General features: G+C 36.9%; 1 protein-coding gene across 2 annotated transcripts in view; it reads left to right on the top strand.

Moving 5' to 3' along the window:
- LOC113069630 (E3 ubiquitin-protein ligase NEURL1-like) overlaps positions 1-18,373 on the top strand; it is a 50,032-nt gene extending 31,659 nt beyond the window's left edge. For both annotated transcript variants that reach the window (XM_026242823.1, XM_026242854.1), the window contains exons 4-6: positions 9,497-10,192; positions 13,996-14,145; positions 14,430-18,373. In XM_026242823.1, coding sequence (XP_026098608.1) covers positions 9,497-10,192; positions 13,996-14,145; positions 14,430-14,671 — 1,088 coding nt within the window. In that variant the 3' untranslated portion in view covers positions 14,672-18,373. The remainder of the gene's footprint in view (positions 1-9,496; positions 10,193-13,995; positions 14,146-14,429) is intronic.
- Positions 18,374-23,701: the final 5,328 nt, after the last annotated feature.

Genomic DNA, 23,701 nt, shown 5'->3' with positions numbered 1-23,701 from the left:
GAACCTATTTTCTTCGATGGTCTACTGGCACGATGACACCAAAGAATGTGTGTGTGTGTGTGTGTCCTGTTTCACACTGCACGCAAAAGCAGTATGCATTTATTTCGCCACCTATGGTAGCAGTAATCACATTGTGTACATAAGAAGTATGATACTACGTAGCACATAGGTGTGAGTTTCGGCACTGAAAGTGCACTATAAATTTATTAGCACAATTTTTTGCAACATAAGCTATGAATAAACATTAAAAAGCAAACTAGTCATCTGTTATCTGATACACACGTGCGTGTGTATCCACTCTTTTCACCTCCCAGCAGTATGTCACATTTTATTCTTCCAGAAAGGTTTGTAAGTGTGCACATAGCCTGCAGAGAAAGATCAAAATAGCTCTTCCTGTATTTCCATCAAACCTTGCTCCTGGAGTGCTGATGCCAGAACTGAAACAATCAAATGAGTCTTAATTTCTTGTGGGCTGACATGACATGCCTTAATTTACAGGACGCGTAAAGGAAGAACTTGTTAGTGACAGCACACAAAGCCTGAGGAATCAAAAAGTGACCCTTTTTAGTATTTACTTTATTAATACACTTTTTTGGTGTTATGTGAACCATTCACATTCATAGATGAATGATTGAATGAATTAATTTAATGGATACATTAAGTTTTAGGCTTCGTTTTAAGTTACTTTTGTCAGTAATGGTGCCCTTCTAAATAATTATTTCATGTCAGTTGACATTAATTTAATAAACAAGTGAACAATAATAAGTTAACAAACAACAAAAAAAGTATTACCATTTGGTACATTGTGATGCTCTCAAGTGTGAACTTGACCTTTAGCCAACACATCCCAGTTAAAAATCTTTAAAAGTGGCTCCCAGCAGTGTTTCAAGAGGGGGTAGGCCTACGCAATCAAACACGAAAGCAAAGTCGGGTCTAGAACACCCACTTTTCTCAATGGATGAAACTCCCAGTGGATAAAAGTCCTACATTTTTCTTGTTGAATATCAGTTCTCACTAAGAAATGTTACATTAGAGAAAACAGAAATAAACGTTGTCCTCAATTCATGTGCTTTATAAATACAGCTTTGATTGGGGATGGAAAAACTGGTCTAGATTGGTTGAACCATTTGTAAATCATTTACAAAATGAGGTTTGAAGATGAATTTGAACATTCTATTGTCCAATTGTACAGATGCCATAAATTCTTCCTTGTAATTTTAGCCGTTCTTATCTTTTAAAGCTTTGTTTTAAGTGCCTCAAGCTTAAAGGGTTAGTTCAGCCAAAAATGAAAATTAAGCCACAAATTACTCACCCTGAAGTCATCCTAGGTGTATATGACTTTCTTCTTTCAGACAAATTCAGTTGGAGTTATTTAAAAAAAATTGCCTTTGATTTTTCAAGCTCTTTGATGCCACTCAGCGGGTGTTGCACTGCATCGTGCACTAGGGCTGTCAACGAATATTCTAAATTGGATTATGTATTCGAATAGTAAAAAAAAAAATTAATATTCGAATTAATAAATAAAATTGGGAAAAAACGGCCGCGGTAGTAGAGGCGTGGTTGTCTGCTTTGCGAGTGGGTGCGCTAGCGCGCCTGAGGGTTCAGGGACAGGTCACGGGAGTCGCACTGTCTGGCACAGCATCACTGTTGAAAGTTGACACGTCTTCATGGAAGATGCCATCAAGTGCAGAGCCCAACTCGACCGCAGCAGGGAAAGTGAGGTAAAATTGTTGACCTGCGAGACAAAGTTGTATGCAAGCTATTTAAGATACAGTTGGTATAACATTCGACCACTAGCAACATGAGGTCATGACATCTCAGAAATGTGCACCCAAATGAGCATGGCATAATGTGTGGAACTCCAGCTAAACAGTCACGTCTTGACACTTAACGTTACTTTGCATCGCCCGCCACAAGCTCTTTGTCTGCAACATGACATGAGGCCATAACGGATAAAATAATTTCGTTCATTTGTAAGAGCATGAGACCAATCAGTATCGCGGATGGGGCAGGCTTCTGGGAGTTCTGTCAAGCAATGGATCCGAGGTTTGATTATTTATCGTTTCATGTCAAGGAAAAGTTCCATGTTTACCACAGCACAGCTCGCTTGGAGCATTCAATGTCAGTTCTATATTCTGTAAACTTCAATTAATATTAATAATATTTGTTTCAATAACTGAATAAAGCCTGCTATATTTGGGACAACAGTCGCGACCTTAAATTGCTTGCACAAAAATGTGTTTGTTCATTTAAACCATTATGCGCAGAGAACGTGAGGGTGAGAGAGCTTGAGGTCTGCAGTCTTGGCCATTAGTTGAATTCCTTGTTTTTGTGTAGGTAATGCGTTGTCATATATGTTTAAACTTAAATAGACTACCTATACAAGTAGTTATGTCTCTCTGTATTATTTTGTCCTGTTATTGCCATAATGCGCGTCATTGACAACATGCGCAACCAGATTTTCAAATAGTGTTTTTTAGAGGGAATATTCGAATGTCATTTTTGAGCAATTTTGACAGCCCTATCGTGCACTAATAAAAAAATCCATTATAAAAATTAAACTAGAGGTGATTCCACAACTGTCTTCTTTGTAGTATGTTCATTGAACCTTGTTAGTGTGGTATAGTTTTCATGGTTCTAGAATGGTTCTAGAAAACGCTAGTGGACCAACTTGTTGGGAGCACCAATTCTAAAGCACCAAAAAAAAAAAAAAAAAACATAGTGACACAATATCCCTTACGAGACAGAATTTGTACCCATTTAATTCATGAGTTTGAGATTTAGCTGGCAAAACAGTTTCATCCATTTGGCTCGTCTGTGTTTACTTTGCAAAATGATCATCATTAATTGTGGTATGTAACCTCCAGTATGTACAATGTGTGGATTTATTATATTATTATTACTATACTGCATGAACTTGAAATTCTGATGGATGATGGTGGGCTAAATGGCTATTATTTTTTGGCTTAACAGAACATTATATAGATGTTATATCATTATATGACTAACAAGAGTAAAGTCAAGAAGAGCCCAGAGTGGAAGTCTGGTACTGAGCATATGTAATGAAGATTTCACAGACTTCATAGTTTATACGGTTTTCTTTTTTAAATTATAAAACATACGAATAGGGCTTCATTCTTCATTTTTAAGTTCAGGGGTAGAAAATGGATCAACGGTTTAAATAATACATTTCCACGGAACTGGTCAACCAAAGATCATACCAAATTTTTTATTGCAAATACAATTCAAATACAATCTTTCTCATCAAACAACTAGACTAACAAATGGCTTGACACAAACCATTAAGGGGCATCACCACAGGGTTTTCTTTTTTCGAACCACTTGGACCACTTCTTTATTTTTCATTGAGAAATGTGACTGATCCTCATGATCTATTTGACTGAGGTGCAAGTTTAACTTGACTATGGTGGGCCAAGATATCCCTAGTTGAAAGTCCCCTGCGGAGTACATAATCCTTCAAAATAATATCTTAAATATGAACTATTTAACCAAGTCGACCAGAAAGAGTGATTTAGCGAAACTGATGTGTTTTTTCAGTGCTAGCTCACATAATGGGTATTAACAGGAGTAAATTGCATTTGTTTGGCTGCCCAACTGCTTTGAAGTGGAACAAAGTAAAGAAAGAGGAGTCCAAAGAGGAAAAATAAAAAAAAATTGTTAAGAACTGTATGTCAGGAGGTCAGATTCTGTTTTGTGTGCTCGAACCTACACAGGAAATTCTGTGAAGAATGCTTAAGGTGGCGGGAAAGTGTAGCGCGACCCATCACAAAACAGGACACCTTCCTTTTTCCTGCTGTTAAGTGTCTTTGTATCCCTTCTCCAAACTTAGAACACCCCTTTTCCTTCATTTTGCTCATGCCAAGGCCTCGGGACATCCAAACATGGACAGTGCTGCTGAAATAAGGTGTGGCTGTCTTATATATAGGCAGAGCTCTTCAGGGCCTCTTTGAGGGAGTTATGGGCAAACATCAGTTTATAGACTGCTAGATAAACATCCACATACTTAGGACCTTCTCATGTTTGCTGGTGCAAAAATTCAGTATGTCTCTCATCTGCTGGGTTAAATTAAATGGATGGGGTACAAAAAACAACAACATAGAGGATAATAACCTAATGGGTTGATCATCAACCTAACCGTTTTACTTTTTGCGTGTAAATAAATAAAAGCTTTACAATGCTAAAAATGGGATCAAAGATTATCAGGACAAAATGTGCATTTCTTCCGAATAAGCTTCACCAATTAATCGTTCACAGGAAGACCAAGACCATATATTATAAAAATAAAATGGGTCAATTTGGATTCTGCGTTGACTAGCGCTGAGACATGAGGCAAGGAAACCATGGTTTGCCTGACTAAAATTTGGATATGAGCCACATGGAGGGTCTTTTGTGGCTTTCTGAGCGTACTTGGCTGTGTATGCGTGTGTTTCAGAAAAAGAAAGTGAGATATGACCTCAGGGAAGGAGGTTCGTGACCCAGAGATCATTTCTCAATAGGTCCACGTGTTGCCTGTGTGGCCATTATTCCAAACAAAGAGACCCAACAGTCAAGCATGGCATAGAGCCAACAGGCTGTACTGAAACCTCTCCTGTCTCCCCCTACTGTTTCTCTCAAACACACACACACTTACATGTACCATATGCATTAGCGTCACACTGCCATACGAGCCCCACACTCTCTTCCTAGTTTTTTGTTCACATTGACTGTCTGACAACCTGGGATACAATCTTGCTTTGAGCTTTGAGACAGAACAAAATTTTTCATTTCCTTAAAATGGGAAAATGTTATACACAAAAAGAGACAGTTACTTGTAGATAAAACAACAATAAAAAAGGAAAATGAAAAACTGATAAGAGCAACCTTATACAGTTCCTCAAAGTAAAAAAGCAAAAACATGCAATTCCATTTTTGGTTATTTCGTTCCCATCCAGGCTCTGTCTGACTTGACCAAGAGCCGCTTTTTTTGTTCATCAGAAACCTCATCTGCCTATTTTCTACTGCCTTTTGTGTTTAGCCCAACAGGTGCGAAATAAAAAAAGCATCTTAGACAAAAAAGGATTATCAAAATAGGTGCAGCTGCGTCCCATCACTAAAATTGGGCATTAATGTGCAAGCCTGTATTGATGTCTTTTTTTTTTTTTTTGAGATTTATATTTTCAAAGAGATTACATTCTGGTCCCAGCCAGTCATATTGTAGAATAGCCGGGGCTTGTGAGAAAGCTGCCATTAAGACAAAAGGAAATGTGAGCATTGGCAGCTAAGCAGGTGCAGGGTAATTAGAGGGGCAACAGCTGCCACCGGTCACAGACATCTTTGCACAAACGCTCGTCTTTGCCCCTCCCTTGGTTTTTCCCATCTCCTTTCCTTTAAGCTTTCCACTCCAAGCGTGCAGTCACTGTTTGTGCTCCCTCAGAATGGTTCAGCGAGTCTATTGATTAATTAGCACTCACTTGTTTGCCAAAATGGAGAATATCTAATAGAAACTGTAAGCAAACTTTCAGGCGTTCTAACACCTTTTTTGAAGAGTCTGTTGACGAATGGTCAAAGCAGACAGATATAAGCCAGCTTTATCAGAAGTTCTGTCATGATTGACAAAGACAATTTGTGTCTCAGCTATATAAAACTGCATTGACAACTAGGCACAAGAACTCAGCATCCTATAGACCATGTTATGTGTTACTGCAAGCTGACATTATTTTTACTTCTCTTATGTGATTTATCCAGAGAGCAGCATCATGTTTATTCAAACTATATTCTAGGCTTGCATCATTGCTTCCAGGTCTAGGGCAGTATGGGACACTGAAGCCTGAATTAATCCTATTTACAGTATGTCTTTACTCTAATGAGCCCGATCTAAGAAACACACTCCAGCCAGACCTGCTGTGGTGATGTCATTACCCGCTTCTCTGGCCGATCCAACCGATTAGGTTCAGCTGTGTGTCCATTTTAACTGTGAATTTAAAGTGGCAGTCCATCCAAAAATGAAAAATTCTGCCATCATTTACTCACTCTCATGTTGATCCCATTATGAAAGATGTTTTGATGAATGTCCATGCTGGTTAATTTAAAAATAATGCAGTAGTTCCTAAACCTTGTCCTGGAGTACCTCACAAAATTTGGATGTTTCTCTCATCTGACACAACCATTACAGGTCTTGAAGTCATTACTAGCGAGCCGATAAGTGTGATTATTTTGGAGACATACAACATGTGCAGAGTTGGGCATACTCCAGGACCAGGATCAATCTGAACCATTAATAATGGATAAACAATGGGTTTATAACTCTGCCCCTCAAGTTCCACTTTCCTGCAGAGTTTATCTCCAACCCTAATCAAAAACACCTGAACAAGCTAATCAAGGTCTTCAGGCTCACTGGCAGTTAAGTTTGGTCAAGGTTGGAGCAGTGGATCTCGAGGACCAGGGTTGAGAACCCTGGGATAAACATTTGGATAAGCTGAATATGTTTTTTTTTTTTTTTTTTTTTTTTTTAAGGGAACTTAAGCATTTCATCAGTCCTTAACACCAATTCCTTTGTGATCAACAATAAAATCTGTAAGCTACAGTATGGCAGAGGGCAAAGATCTTGACAGCACCTGGTCATATACTTTTGTTAAATGGAAAAAAAGCAGTGTGAACATTCTTCATAATCCGTATCTTTGGAAGAGAGGAAGTCGGTTTGGATTGACATAAAGAAAAGTAAATCATTTTCATTTTAGTTACTGGATGAATTCATCTTTAAAGATACCCAAAAGGCTACTAGAAAGATACTACATTTGTTTTTAAATTTGCAACTACATTTTTTGAAATATGTAGCTTCTATTTAAATTAAGTCTTCATTATCTCCAGTGATTTTTTTTTTCTTCTTCTTCGTCTTGTCCATAAATAGCTCTAACAACTTTAAATTGGTCTCCATCTTGTCTTTAAAAATTCCCCTCGTTCTCCTTAGGAGTTTTTAATATTACACTAATTAGCACAGACGACATCAGGCAGATTTTCTGTGTGCGAATCTATCTCGGCTAGATCTTAAAATCATTTCAGAGTGCTGACAAACAGAAAATGTATATATCTAGAATATCAAAATCAGACAATGTGATCATAAGCAAAAGGAGCGAAACAGATCCTATGCCTTATCATTATTGTAACAGACAACATGAAAGGACATTTACATTTACATTTATTCATTTAGCAGATGCTTTTATCCAAAGCAACTTACAGATGAAGACAGTGGAAGCAATCAAAAACAACAAAAAGAGCAATGATATATAAGTGCTATAACAAGTCTCAGTTAGGTTAACACAGTACACATAGCATGGGATTTTAAATAATATAATAAAAAGAAAATGGATAGAATAAAAAAAGAATAGAGCAAGCTAGTGTTAGAAGTCTTTACACATACATACACACACACATTCAATTGCATAATTAATTAAAATAAAGTAGAATATAAAAAGATCAGAAAGGTAGTTCGATTTTTTTTTTAAAGAATAGAATAAGAATAGTGAGTGTTAAAGTTAGAGGGTCAAATAAAGATGGAAGAGATGTGTTTTAAGCCGATTCTCGAAGATGGCTAAGGACTCAGCTGCTCGGATTGAGTTGGGGAGGTCATTCCACCAGGAGGGAACATTTAATTTAAAAGTCCGTAAAAGTGACGTTGTGCTTCTTTGGGATGGCACAATCAAGCGACGTTCACTTGTAGAACACAAGCTTCTAGAGGGCACATAAGTCTGGAGTAACAAATTTTGGTAAATGGGTGCAGAGCCAGTGCTAGATTTGTAGGCAAACATCAATGCCTTGAATTTGATACGAGCAGCTATTGGAAGCCAGTGCAAATTGATAAACAGAGGTGTGACGTGTATTCTTTTTGGCTCATTAAAAATTAATCTTGCTTCCGCATTCTGAATTAATTGTAAAGGTTTGATAGAATAGGACAATGAACATTACATTTAAACTATTTCTATGTTAACTTCTACATATACCCATGCATATATATATATTTGCATAATTGAAAAGCATTAGCAATGGTGGTCTACAGCCTCTGTTGTGATAAATGCATTCAAGCTCAAACTTGCTCAAGATCCTCACAAAAATAGGGTTAAGAACATTTTAGCAGCCTCACTCAGCCTGCACCCATGTCCAAACTATTGTAGTCCGTTATAATGTATTTCACTTAACCTTTTTTTATTTACATATGTACCCTAGCTGTACTATGCAAGTATTTCATTGCCTTAGTGATAAGTGTAATCCTAATTCTTATCCTTTGTTGACTCTTATTCTGAAAGATAGAAAGAAAAACAGTTCTGTCACAGATATTGCTTCATTCTGTTTGCACAGTAGCCTTGCATATTATTAGGCAAATAAGTCATTTTCTGACCTGTTAGCCTTGTATTTTAGGGATTGATCTCTAAGCAAACCATCTTGCATCCTTTATCCTGATGGAAATGAGTTACATCCTTATAGAACTAAATATAGAGGGTCAGAGAACTGCTTTTTCTCTTTCGCTGTTGTTTGCTGGGCCTCTCACACTGTAATGGTTTTAAGAGGGTTTATCTGAGACCAGAGCTAATCAGCAGTCACTGTGGGCCATTGTCGATATATGGACAATTTTCATACAGTACTTATCACACTTCTTGACCTCCTCCTCCATTTATAAGCTATACATACAAAATCCATTTTACTGAGTAGGTTAAATAATGTTCTCCCTCTCAAAGGTGGGATCTTAGGATGAACGGCTCATTTTAACAAGCGAATTAGCACCGGCAGGCCACTTTTAGCACAAATATTTTTGTCTGGGGTCTGACTGTCTAAATAAAGGGTACACTCCAGCAGGGCTATCAGTTACAAAAGGAGGAACAACAATCTTCAGCTGGTCTGAGTGCTGAGCTATGATAAACTAAGTTAGCCTACCTCTAAACTACTGTAATACGCTATTTTAGGCTACTAGGAGTGGGGAATTAAATTCGGTGTACCACTAAACACTTTGCTAGCACAGCATTTCATTCATATTTTGCACTATTTTTAGCAAACTTGCAAGGAGCAGTGGGTATGTTGTGCTTACAGTACTATGCTAGCCTACTAGTACATTACTATAAAGTTCTATTCCTGGCAGCCAATGAGTAACTCGTTTAAATGGTAAAGAATATAAAGAGACACTCCCTGGCAGCCATTTTGAAAACAACTTTAGCTCTTATGTAAAATAGTAGCGGCGTAAAGGACTCAAGTTAGATTTTTGAATTAGTTTTGTATGTTTGTTGAATAAATAGACTGTAGCATGTATGTTTCTGGTAAAAGAAAGCGGCGGGGGGTGCTTACTAAACCTTTTTTTTCAGTATGATAGACAGTGAAATCTATAGGGCTGATTAACTGCCCAATAGTTGTCAATTATCTAGAATCAACCATTGAATAAACCATACTGTATAATACAAACAGTTCATCTGACAACTGATAGCTAACTGCATATCGCACTTCTGTCCCACAGACAGTGAAGTCGTCTCTCCAGACCTTCTCCGCCCACGATCCTTCACCACAGTACGTGGATCCGCCTCATTACGACGTGAAGCAGACACCTCCCGCCTGTCTGTCAGTCTTTGCGATCTTAACCTGCAACAAGTTGATGCCAGGCTTCGACTCCCTCCCGCCCCCGTCACCTGTCCCATTCCTCAAAATTCCATGAACTCCCAGCAGTCATCACTGCTTCCTCACACCTTGGAATGTGACCTACGTTTCCACCAGCTACGAGGTGCCCACATCAAAACCCTTAATGAACAGACTGTGGCCCGATCCGAACACAACCGTGAAGAACGCACTCTGGTCTTCACAGATCGCCCACTACGAATTGGTGAAACCATCTTCATTAAAGTCCTTAAGTCCAGCCCTGCTCGATCTGGGTCTCTCTCTTACGGTGTGACATCCTGTGACCCAGCAGTGCTTCGCCCTAGTGATCTCCCTTACAATCCTGAAGCACTGGTTGACCGTAAGGAATTCTGGGCGGTGTGCAGGGTGCCTACTGCTTTGCAGAGTGGCGATATCCTTGGTTTTCTGGTCACACAGGAAGGGGAAGTCATTCTGAGTCATAATGGTAACAATGTGGGGATGCAGGTGTGTGTGGACAACTCGCGACCACTCTGGATGTTCTTTGGACTGCATGGTGCTGTCACACAGCTGAGGATTCTAGGTAAGCAAGCCAAATCAGAATCATATTATCTAGATGTATTAGAAAAAAATAAACTTAAGGTGCTTTCACGCAGGCAAAACAGGACATGGTTCATATACAAAAGTGGTAATGTGAAAGCTGTCATGAGGACCAGGGATCACAATAGGGTAGAGAGCCCAAGACCACCTGTAGGTTGCACTGGAACTGTGGCATTATTCGCATGAATGTGAGATCAACTCAAACTAGGTGTGCATTTGTTCAAGAAAAATTGTAAAATGTTAGTTTAGACATTTGTTATGCAAAGTTAGATTTAAAAAAGAAAAAAAAAACTGTGCCCTTGCTATTATTGGTAACAGATTAATTTCAAAACCTTTGTTGATAACAAAAATACAGTCACACTCCAGTAACCTTTCAGAACAGCAGACAGTGCTCCAGGTATCACCCACACACCTGAGACTGACACACTCTCAATAAAGTTTGAACTAAACAAGGGACGTGCAAAGGAAAACAAACAGCTGAAAAACAGGAAGTATTACAGGAGTTTGTGTGGGAGGACTGTGACCTCTGTTAGCTTTGTATGCACTCTCCAAGATGTCTGTGTTGCTGGAAGCACATTCCCCACCCCTCCACCAATGCACTCACCCCATCTCATTAGCATGCAGTAAAGGAAAGTAAATGAGAAAGTGAAGAGGAGAGTGGGTGATTCACACTTCATTTGAGAACATTCATTTGAAGACCTTTCTCTCGTTTACATCTTTTTTTCTCTATTTCTCATACCCATTCCCCTCTTAATGTTTTTGTTCTTTCAAGATTCAAGGTTCAAAACATCACTAATAATTTACTTGTTAGAAAATGGTCTCATTGTGCTCATTCAACAGTAACGGCAGAGGGAATATACAATGAAGTTATGAAAAAAGAGGAAGCCTGAAAGAAATACCAGAGCTTGCAAGGCTGCAAAAGAATAGCTTTTATGTAAGCTTAGGTTTTAGACTTTGGCTAGGTAAAATAACAGAATAAATATAACAATATTAATTCATATTTACTAATCTGTAAGTAGATAACCTTTTTGATTCGCAAAATGCCACCAATTAGCAATAATACCTTGCAAAAAAAAAGAGAGAGAGAGAGATAGACAACATTATGGTACTAGAGATGTGAATGTTGTAACCGTGTTACCATATGCTGCCATAGGCAATGGTTATTATACAATCATGCTAAATGCAATGATTGATTAGGAGAATCAAGTATTCCAGAGAGCTGTCTAATAAAGACAGCCTCCAGAAAGACCATTCACAATTCAGAATGCAAATAAATCCAAGGAAGAAGACTGAATCGCAATTCAAATACTGACTGTTAGTATGCATACAGTTACTGTCGGTTAAAATTTACCACCCTGCAAACACTTTTATTAAATCCAGTGGTAATAAATGAAATGCACAAACACATGCATAGACATAATTACTTCTTTCTGGAGAGGGTCGAGAAAGAAGTTAATTGCAGTTGTCTGCTAGTTACAGTAATTGATCACTCAATGTATGTTTTTCCCCATGACGTGAGCTCACATGGTAACAAAGACTATATATATGATTGGTTTAAAGAGAGACAGGAAAAGTCAGATTTGTCAACAGAAAAACAGAAACACACCTGCTTTCATCACTGATAATAACAGGAAATGTTTCTTGAACAACAAATTAGCATATTATAATCATGTGACACTGAAGACTGGGGTAATGACTGCTAGAAATTAAGCTCTGTCATCGCAGGAATCATTTACATTTGAAAATATATTAAAACAAGAAATAGTTTCTTTAAATTGTTATATTTCACAATATTCATGTTGTTTTTACTGTATTTTTGACTAAATAAATGCAGCCCTGGTGAGCATACGTGTCTTTTGAACAATTGTACCTATATTTATAATATACTTGTTCTGAAATCAGTGTGAATGTTCACTTGTTCAATCAGTGTGAATAAGTGAAACAATAAAAGTGACATTTACTTTACCAAATCAATACTGAATGCAGAGCACTGCTCCAGTAATTTCAGTTCAAGACCCTTAATGTAGGGCATATGTGAGGACATATGCAGCTCATACCTTTACTTAAGCATAAATAGCATTATTTGACAGATGAACTATGTGACTGTTTATACCATGCAAGCTGGTTTAGTCAGTACCGCTTTGGTATTCAAAATACAAAAAAAAGCCTTTCTGCCATGTTGGCACATAGTACTCATTTTACACATTACAGAAAGGCTTTAGAGAGGCCTGACTTTCTCTAATAGTTTTTTTAAGTCTCTCCCTCTACGGGTGGAGGTTAGCGAGAAACAGCTGTTCTTGTGTCCCTGTTAATCTAGTAGAGATGCTCTTGAAGAGGCATGGCCCTAGTGATCCAGGGCGAGTTGCTGATCCTAGAGAAAGGGATTCATGATATGTATATGTGTGGAATGACAAGAAGGTGGAATAGCATGTCAGACTCACAAAGGACCACGCTTAGTTGACTACACCCCATATATAACCCCTCATCCCATCTCCATCATAATAAAGTATCACACTGTAGGACTAACATACTGTATGCGAACATGTGAACAAAAAAAACAAACATATAAATCAAACCACTGACAGAGCTAAAACAAGACCTTGGGGAATCTCACTGACTCCCATCTAATATTGTCATAGACCTCAGTAAATGCACACTACACACACATTAACCTCAGAGGATCATGTATTCATGGGTTTTAGGTCAGCTCAGCTTCAGTTCAGCCAATTCTCCTTCTCATACACACAGACACACACACACACACACACACACACACACACATATATATATATATATGAAGATCCAGTATAGTAGAAATGAGGTCACTTCAATTGAATTCAGTCTCAACTCTACAAACTACATAAAAAAAAATAATAATAAAAAACCGGATTAAGGCGTGAAAACTTTTAGGAAATTAATAAATCTGGTTCCGATTCAGATTCCAATTAATGACTCACATGTAACAAATGATTCCATTAACAATTCTATTAGAACTTAAACCGATCCCCTCCCCTTCAATAATTGGTCACATACACCATATTTAATCGTGTATTGTCACAAAACAATCCATAAACAAAAAAATATATATGAATAATGTGTTTATATATATATATATATATATATATATATATATATATATATATATATATATATATATATATATATATATATAAAAGTACTGTTTAGTAAAAAACTGAATATGTATTTTTCACTACATGTTGCTATATACATATACAGGCTTGCTTTCTCGTTTGGTTGCCTGAGTGTTTGATCTGTTAACAAATCTCAGGCCAGTGTGGTCTTTAAAGGTGTCAGATTCAGATTCCATCCTAAGCTCCTTTAACCAAAATGATGTACCTAGATTAGTGGAAAAAGTCACCCCATAACATTCACAAATGCAACACCTGTGCCATTATACACTATATTGTTCTGCAGAGAGGGTGACAGTTACAATAATAGCTTTTTTGAAGTTTCTAATAAAGGCTACAGCTCCTTGAATTATCATTTTGAAATGCTCAATGTTCATTGATCATCTGATATATATTACACAAAATATGCAACTCTTTTTACAGCAATCTCTGGTTTGATTGGCATTACACAATATCTGACTCAGTAAGCACAGTTCTACAGTTTATACAAGTTTAAAAGTGCAGGGTTGCACTGAAATGTTTATGCCAGAACAATCATAGTCAAAAGTTTGGCCCTGCGAACCAATTACATATAGTTATTTAACATTATTTATTACAAAATCAATTTCACCTGTTTTTATATTATGTGTATTTTCAGGCTCCACTTTCTTGGGTGATGCTCATGACCCGTCCAGCCCTGGCTCACCCTCTGCCTCACCCCTTTCACCCTCAGGCCTGTGCAATGGAAGTCCAGAGCCCAGTCTCAATGAACGTGGCTGTTCTGCTACCTTCTGCAGCTCCACTGAAGGTCTGCATGTCTTTTCATACATGTATTGTATTTTAGGATTTCCTGGAAAAACAAATTCTGCATACTTTTTATTTTAAGTAGTATTTGTCATTTGTTAGCACGAAATGAAGATAATTGAAAGATTTTATTATAAAAATGGCACTGTATTTTTTCACTGTAGCTTTCTTATGGCTTTAGAAGACTTGGAATATTGTGCACAATTCATATAGACCATTTTTATGGTACTGCTGCATCATTTGCTACCATAAAACGTAATGGGATCTACTTGTCATCCTCTGTCACAGGAACAACACCCAACTCACCCATCATTCTCCCTAAATCCCCCACTTTCCCATCTGCCTCAGGCTCATGGCCGGATGAGTGTTCTATCTGCTATGAAAACACAGTGGACACCGTAATCTACGCCTGCGGACACATGTGTCTCTGCTACACCTGCGGTCTCCGCCTCAAAAAAATGGCCAACGCTAGCTGTCCTATCTGCAGGAGAGCTATCAAAGACATTATTAAGACCTACCGGAGCACTTAGGGGGGGGCCCTAACTCCCCAAACCCCAAGTCTCATAGGGCCATAAGGATATCTAATAGATCTCTGTTTCAAGAGAGGGTTGGTGTCACAGTTCAGGGACTTGCTCTGGCAATGCATTGGTCTCTGTTCCCATGGCGCTGACGTTATTAACCCTTGAACCTTCAAGGCTCAGGCATCCATTCACAAAGGTATTTCATGTATTTCATGCTCAAGTCTCTGTTGCTATGGTAACCAGTGATGTTGCTGCTTTTTAGAAGCATCCGGCTTTTCAACTGACGACATAAAAAAATCATAGACAGTATCTCATCGAATTCAGGACATTTCAGGTGACACCGGAGATAATCAAAGTTGCACATCTCCCATTTCTTCTTACCTTCTCTGTGAGCCATAATAGACTCTCATTAATAGCATAGCTGCATATTCTTTAAAGCTGGATTCATAATAAATAGAGGGTGTTACAGTCCGTTTTTTTTTCTTCTGCTGTCCTCTCTAGTCAAACCAGCTAAGGCACTTTCACCATTGAAATTCATACAAAAACGTCTCAGTGTTTCACAATTTTTGTCTGTGCTTGGCTGAGACAGAAATACAGATAATGATGAACAGTGCTTTTCATACCCCACTATTTCATTCTAATTGTGTAACTGACAGCTTGCATTATTACATGCTCTCAACTGAGTTCATATAAAGGTCTTTGTGCATTGATGACTATTTGATCATGTGTTTAGTAATGTAATATGAAGCTTTGGCAGGTAGTAGGTGAAGTCAGCTAATGGTCCACTATAATTTCGCTTATGCGTGCGTTCTAAAAGCAGGACCTTGTGGTAGTATTAAAGAGATATAATTTGTTAAAACAATACACAGGAATCATTAACCAATGTTTCGTGGTAGATATACACATATACAGTTATGTAACAACTCATTTAAAGAACATTAATATTGGATATCGTAATTGATCCAACGGTGCTGAGTAATGTAATCGTCACAGAGAAGTGCGGTTAAATAGTGCACCTCAACTCAAGACCCTAAAACATGTTGGCCTAATCAAACCTTGATTTACTGTGAACTTGTTCTTGACTGTTGATCGGAACATGCACACTCTGGGTTTTATGTGAAAACAATTGCAATGTTGCCATGGAGAGCGAAATCTAGAAAGAAGGAAAACAGCCTTGAGGCATTAACCAATGAAAGAGTCATTTGTGCTGAGAGGACATTTGATTTGCCCATTTAATCCATATTTCTCCCAGCTCCCCACCGCCGACAGCTTCTGTAGGCCAAAAATGGTGTGTATAGGGATAAAAGTGAGTGCAGGCCACTGATGAAATAGCAAATTGATTCAAATGGAATATGTTTGAAAAAATGCTGGCTCAGTGTTGCTGTCGGTGCTGAGAAAGAAAAAAAAGCCAGGTCAAAAAGATTATCAATTTCTTTTTGACTGCGTCCAAAATGCTTCTCAAATTTATATAAGGACAATTTAAGGTATAGATAGTCCTGTAACTGTAAAACAAAGTTGAAGGGATGTTCTAGGAGACAGGACAATTGAGAGGTGAACTACATCGCTTATCTCACGGAGAGATTGATAAAGTTAATATAGCTTTATATTGTGAAGGTGAAATGCATAGATGAATGTGACAAAGCCATATATAGTCATATTTCACCTCAAAAATAAAATAAATACATAAATACAGCAATTGCATTTTGTTTTCATGACAATTAAACATTTAATATTTGCATTGACATTATTCATAAAAATTAAGCAAATATTCCCTCAAAAAAAAAGTCCATTGAGATGTGTAGTCTGCATACTAAAAAAATAATAATGATAATAATAATAATAATAATAATAATGGTATATAGTCGAAATTGTGTTTAGAGCAGAATGTATAGTACCTTTAATTTAATAATAATAATAACAATAATAATAATAATAATAATAATGATGTCAGTGAATGGCCGGAGCAGGTTTGATTCTTGGTTCTAGGTCCCCTACAAACGTCACTTCAATATCCCACACAATCTATGATCCACATCAACAGCTGGAAAAGTCTCAGTTTTATTTTTAAAAAAGATTACGTTGTACAATTTACAGGAAATAAGCAAAAGTTGACATGATTATGTGCATTTGTGTGTGCGCGTGGATGTTAAAGCGGCTCAAAAGCAATTTCAATGAACTACAATGGACTGCAGGCTAATATTGTTCATTATTAGCCAGTTAGCTTGTGTAAAGCAATCGTGATGACTGGCGCTTAAATTCATGCTGCTATTAGTATTAGCCAGCTCTCCTTCAGGCAATGCTAACACCATGTCGAGAAAATGTCCTGTCACTCTTGATCAGTTCAGATTTACTCTATTGTTTGGAGTGGTGATTCACTTTTGAATGTTAATTTATGTTAATTAGAGAAACCTATTAGAATAACTGTATCTGAGGTGTTGCTATAGCTTTGTCTTTGTTTTTACCTATTTTTTTATTATTATTATTATTATTATTGGACCGAAAAGTATGATTGTACAGTTTGCTTGTCAGTCCTCTGTGGTTTACACGGAAGTGTATTTCTTGAATTTTGTGCTGGTTTTCTTTTACCCAACACTCTGAACTGAGCAGTACGTCCATCAGGGGCTTCGCAGGAAACAATCCGAACCAGCTTTTATATGGAACGATTATGAACTCTCCCTTTGATATCAGGTGTTTTATGATTGGCAACATATTTTTGTGCTGAGGTGTCTATTTATGGTTGTTCTATCAAACTGAGCTTGCTAAAAGTTCCTGCAATTCAGAAAATGTCCTTAAACCCAATATTTGTGTTTAGAGCTTTCATTAAGATTTTTGAAAGACAAAGTGATCCAAGTTTTTCATATAAAAAAAACTCTTTGCACTTTTTCTGTAAATTTCAGTCACTTTATAAGATCATAAAAATTCCCCCAAATGTATTTTTATTTTTACAGTTTTTTTTAATGTATGAGTTTTTCATTGTGTTTCTGTCCTTAACCGATGGATTCACTTTTGATTGTTGTCGACCCTGTAATGTACTTTATTTATGAACCGCGTGTAGAGTGCGATGTGTGAATCAGATGTCATTTAGTTTATTTAGCTTTCCTGTTTCTGAATTTATTTGAATCAAAGCTCTAGATATAATGAAAACAGCCATATTCACACACTGGCCAATAATTTTGTTTCAGGAAAAAAATGTGTTTTGATGTTTTGTGAAGAAACCACAAACAGGATCAGGGATTGCATAAATTATCAGCCCAACCATACATAATTACAATTTCAATGTTGATCAAATCAGAATATTTTTTAAACTGTGGTCAAATTTTTTTTATCTTAATGTATATACAGTATACAGGTTTCAAAAAAAGATCGGAATTGCTTTTCCTCATTCTTGTAATTATTGTTTCCACTTTCCAGTGTGCTTTGTTCACTCATTATTCACAGCGGGACCAATCTAATATTGAATTAAAAAGGTATGATTCCTATTTCCCAGGGTTCATTCAAGGGCTGTTAATTGAATCATTGATTCATAGAGTCCATGAGGTCAGTAGTGATTTAGTCACGAGAAATGTCTCAGCTTATTGTGGCATTTAGTTTTTGACTCGAATCCATGTTCAGATTTGTTTTCTTCTTTAAGTCTGTGATCAGTTTATGAAGCTTTGTAATGTCTGAGTCAAATATGACTGTCAATAAACTTTGCAGATACGTTTCAGCAAATGGTGTGTCTACTGTGCTCTCTTTGTTCAAATTTTAACATTTATGACATTTTATCAACTGTTCTTCAAGTGCATTTCATTTTACATCTCTATAAAGCAAATCCAACAATTTAAAACGGTGAGAAATGCTTGAACTGATCCTCATATAAAGTGATCACTAACTCACTGCATCTGACCAAGAACCAATTAAAAATGAAGTCTAAAATATACAGTATAAACCTTGATGGCAACCTGACCCTGAACCTGAAAATTAAGGTGGACTGTAACAGGAGCACTTGACATGCCTGAGATCAGAGGTGTGCAGATGAAGGATGAAAGATGTCTTTGATGCTGTGCTCTAGAGCTGAGAGAAGAATGAAGACCTCCCCTCATAGTCTGGGGTACATGTTCCGAGACCAACTAGTCGCGACTACCAACTGTGCACACACTATTTCAATCTAGATTTAGTCATTTGACATGTCGGTTCAAGCCTGTTTAAGGCTGCCCTCTAGTGGACAAAATTACTTTCTCATGCTCTTATTTTTTTCTAATCAAATCTATCCTTCATGTGACGGTGATCTCAGCGTTCTCAAACAGTTAGAAATGACTGACTTCATTCTTCTTCAATTTGTATATTATGTTATGACACTGTAGTCATCTTTACTGACAGTCAGTGTACAGCTTTATCTCTAAACATTTGTACACTGGTAAAATATTTATACGTTTAAAGAAAAAAAAATACGTAGTTTTGCTCACCCTCGAGTCGATGATTTTCAGAATATCGCTTTTAAAACAAAGTATTTTTGTGTAGTGAGTAAATATGAGTTGTTATACAGTGAAAATATTCCTTCCATTGACCACGCTGTCAAATTTTCTTCCCGCCAGAGTATATTCAAATATGGCGCGTCTAGATAAGTCACGTGAAATGCGAGAACCAATGGGGTTTGAGGTCTTAAATTTCTTACATTAATAAAACCTATGACCTTGGCAAGTGGTGTAGGGATGATGTATTTTTGTTAGGCCAAAACTCTGAAATGAATTAGCGTAGCACTTCGGGTTCTGTCCCGAAATCTTTTTTTTTTTTTTTTTTTCATTAAATGCCTGACATCAGGCTCAGATATTTTCATTCACATTTATTCAACAATATAAAATACACCATTAATACCCCATTGTATGTGTTTTTTTAAGCTTTTTCTTGTCTTGAAAAAGGCAAGTGGCTAAATGGGGCTAAAGAGGTTGTTGATATTAAACATCATCAAATGGAATACAGGAAAACTTGTCCGCTTTCACAGTTTCATAATTGCTCTCTTGCAAACTATTGTATTTCAAACTTTCAGGGAATGTTTTTTTGGAACAAGAGTTGTTGGAAGCTTAGTGATGATGGTGATGTTGAAGTCATATGACCATGGAGTAGTTCGTTAGCTTGTGTTTACCTTTTTACTTCTGGCAATTGTATTTAGGCTTCAGGATTAATAGCCGTGTTCAGTCGTAAAGAATATATAATGAACACAACATCTAAAAATAATAAACTTTTCTTCGTGACAGAGCTTTTTTTCGGCTTCAGTCCAAAAGCCAATTAAACCAGGCTGACTCTAATTTCCAGGCTGGCCTAAAAGTACATTACCACTGTAGTGGTCTATTGCACAAATTCATCCATCGATACATATATTCGATCCATTTTTCCACTCATGTTGTTGTAGTCAACTTGGTACTACATACATACATAAGCAAAGCCCATACAAATTAACTGCAGCAATAGTAAGGGTTATGTTGACATGCTAGCCGAGCATTAAACTTTAGACAGTAATAACCTACAGTAGGCTACACCACTGTCATATTACCTCATCACATACTGTATGTCTAGTTATCCTCTTAGAAATTAATATGGTTATTTATTAATAATTATTCATTTTAAAAAATTATGAAGTTTTATCCAAACATCTTGGCATTCCACTTAAAGTCAAAACAAGGATACAATCACTGTAACTATACTTCCAGTTCATACTGTTAATTAAAGGCCAAGCATTGTGCACTGCACTGTGGGATATATTTTACTCCAGTGTTTTATACACAATTTTGCAAATGTCATTTAGATTTAGAAAATGTGCATGTTGCATACTGCAAAAATAGTAAAAGTAGTATGTTAGTATGCGGTTTCAAAAATGCATGAAGATTATTTATTTAGTGTTTGTATTTATGTATTTAGAACTAGCAATCATTGCTCCATCGTGTTCAACTGAAAAAGACAAATGGGGTGTTGGATTTAGAGACACAATCCTTAAATCCTTGACTGTCTAACACCTGACTCCTAAAATCTCTGCATATAAATCTATGAAAGATGAATGTTCTCTGGTTAATGTAGACCAAAGCATGACAGTAAGATATAAGAACAAGGAGGATACATTTTATTGTTTTTTCCTTTAGGACAATGGAAGATACAATGTAAACATAAAAAGGTACAAAAACAATATGTAAAATAAAAAACAAAACAAAACAAAAAACACACATAACAAAAATGCTGAAAATTAAAAGCCGAAGCTGTAGAGCTGAAGCTGCCGACAAAATGTAGATTTTGGCTGAGCACTGAATATTATCATTGAAAGGCTATCATACTATCATTTCTTATGACAAGAGGGGTTTGAAAATTTTCCTTAACATCCAATGGTCTGTAACAAAATAACATTGTGGCATATTAATGTAGGCATCTTCACTTCCTGTCTGAGAATTCAATTTTGCTTGACAAATCACTTGAGCAGTACATTGATTAAAAAGTATTTTTTTGAAATAATAATGAAGAGTTCAAAGGCTGTTCACGTGCTGTTTTTGTGTCTGTTAATTAAGTGGAGAAGAATGGTAATTAGTGCAGACAGCCAAGCAGAGACAGGGACAGAAAACAGCAAGAGATCAGACGTCCGCAGCATGTTCCCTTTCTGCACTTGTTCGCATCAAAGTGAACACATAAACACACCCTGCCGCCTCACACCAAACACTGATGCATCTGATCAAAAAATGCTAATTAACACAGAGAAAGAGAAATAAAACCTTCCAAACTCCTTTCAAGCACTTCATACATCACAGCGAGTACACATACATTCCCTAACATATCCCAGGTATTCCAAGCCTTTAAAATGACATCCGAAACAATCAAACGTACATTCTTTCAACTTTTGTTATACACCAACATGACATATAGACGCTTCAGTAAATCAAGCCAATCACTGACGCAGGAATCTCAAATGATTCCTCTTGATGATGTTAATGTTACATCATGACATGCTGTGAGCTATTAGAGACACTATCAATCTATCGCGTCATCTGATCTGAGTTTTGAGAAACAATCGCCTTCGGAGACAAGGTTTCTCGTTTGAATTCAGTTGCAGCCAGTTTTCCAACAGACATAACAAGTGTGTTTCTAGAACACTGAGCCTCACTAGTGCTATTATGACAATGCAGTGCCACTGTGACATCATAATGAGCTGCTTCTAGTGGGAAGCTTCTCTGAAGTGCTAATGATCGTAAAAAGCCTCGCTTTTCTTTCCACAGGGAACACTTCTTCATGCCCATTAGAGCAGTTTTATCATGTCTAGCTTTACCTGACTGGATTCCCTTCTATTCCAGCATCATAAACAAACATTCCCTCTGTTAACCTTCTTTTTCCACCATTTAATAACTACTGTTCACAAACCATCGCAGAATACACCAAACAAACAGGAAAAATACACCCACAATCCATTCTTCTATTCCAATTCGGGAGTTTAAGGGATGTTCCAGGTTCAATATTAAGTGTTGTATACTTTGAAAACCAATCTGAAAACTAACTATATAAAAAAAATTTTTACAATGTGGTTTTACCCCATTGATGCTTACAATTAAGGGTGGATCTCAATGCTTTTGTTCTCTGAAATTTGTACATTTCAGTATGAATCACATTGTATGAATTCATGAAGGTGGACCTTTGTGCTAACTTATTTTTCTTACAACTGTACGTTTCGGTACAAATCATACAAATGCATGGATCTTCGAATTGATGGTGAAACAAAAACGTGCTTTTTTTTCTTTCTAAAAAACATGTTTCTGCCCTAATGACATTCATGCAAAATCACTATACCTCATAAAAATAGTTACATTTTCTCAAGAGATTGGTTGGGTTGAAATTATTTTCAACACCATGTCACAGAACCTGAAACATTCCTGTAATATATCCAATATATTCTCAAAAAAAATCTGAAATCTCAAAGGGAAACTCCATCCCAAAAACACAACATTAAGCAAGAAACTATAGCAAACCTACACCTTAGAGGGCCTATTAAATAAGGAAAGGTGAAGACATTTCAACTCTCATAAAAAAGCTTCTCTTTATCAAAAACTCAAAGACAGTCACACATAAACCACCTCATTTTTAACCAAAGTTAAAATCTCCACTCTTACGTTCAAACTCCCAGTAAAAGCATTTCAATTCTAAGGCGTAAGCTCAGATAATGAATTCAGACAGGAAGAGAAGCAAATATATGCAGTCCACATTATTTTGTGAAGGTGTAAAAAGGTGTGTAAAGTTAAACCAACGCTATCTCATGGCCAATTCGTACGTATTTTATGAGGTGGCTTATTCGTACGAATTTGTACGACCTCACTCGTACGATTTTATACGATTTCTCTAAACCCCAGTGACGGTTAGGTTTAGGGGCAGGGTTAGGTGTAGGTCATTCGTACAAATTCATACGAATTGTGCAACTCGTAAAATATGTACGATTTGGCAACAATCGTATGAATTTGTACAAGTGTGGTCGTACAAATTCTTACGAATAAGCCACCTCGTGAAAAATGTACGAATTGCCGTGAGATCGGGTTGATTAAACCTGGATTTTAAGAATAGACTAAACAAAATTGAAAAAGAAATCCAACAATGATACATTATGTAAGTCGATTGGGATTTAGGATAAAGCTTGCCATGGTGATAGAGGAAGCGAATGTGGAGAAGTTGGCAGTGTGGTGCTGTGCTCATATAGCTGCTGATGGATTTGCCCCAAAATCTCAAATTTGTGATTTGACATGCTGAACTGACAAATGCCTCAGAGAATTAGATATACCCATGCTTCCCTATTATTTCCATACTTATTCACCATGGGCTTGTGAGGTCACTAAATCCCTTAAAGCAAGATGCGGTTCAGTAAGTAAAAAAAAAAAAAAAAAAGAGTATGAAAGCAGAAAAAGAGTTATGGTTGGCTGGTAGACTGAAGGTTTCCATCTATCAGGGCGTTTTAAAATTGAGCATACCATATTTGAACACACATTGATATATTCTGAATTGGAGAAAAAAAAAATCTATGGGACAAAACCAGGCATTATTTGA

The sequence above is a fragment of the Carassius auratus genome, chromosome 1 (genome assembly GCF_003368295.1).
Source record: "Carassius auratus strain Wakin chromosome 1, ASM336829v1, whole genome shotgun sequence".
Classification (NCBI taxonomy): Eukaryota; Metazoa; Chordata; class Actinopteri; order Cypriniformes; family Cyprinidae; genus Carassius; species Carassius auratus.
The sequence above is the reverse complement of the archived record's forward strand: the minus strand, read 5'-3'. Positions and strand labels throughout refer to the sequence as shown.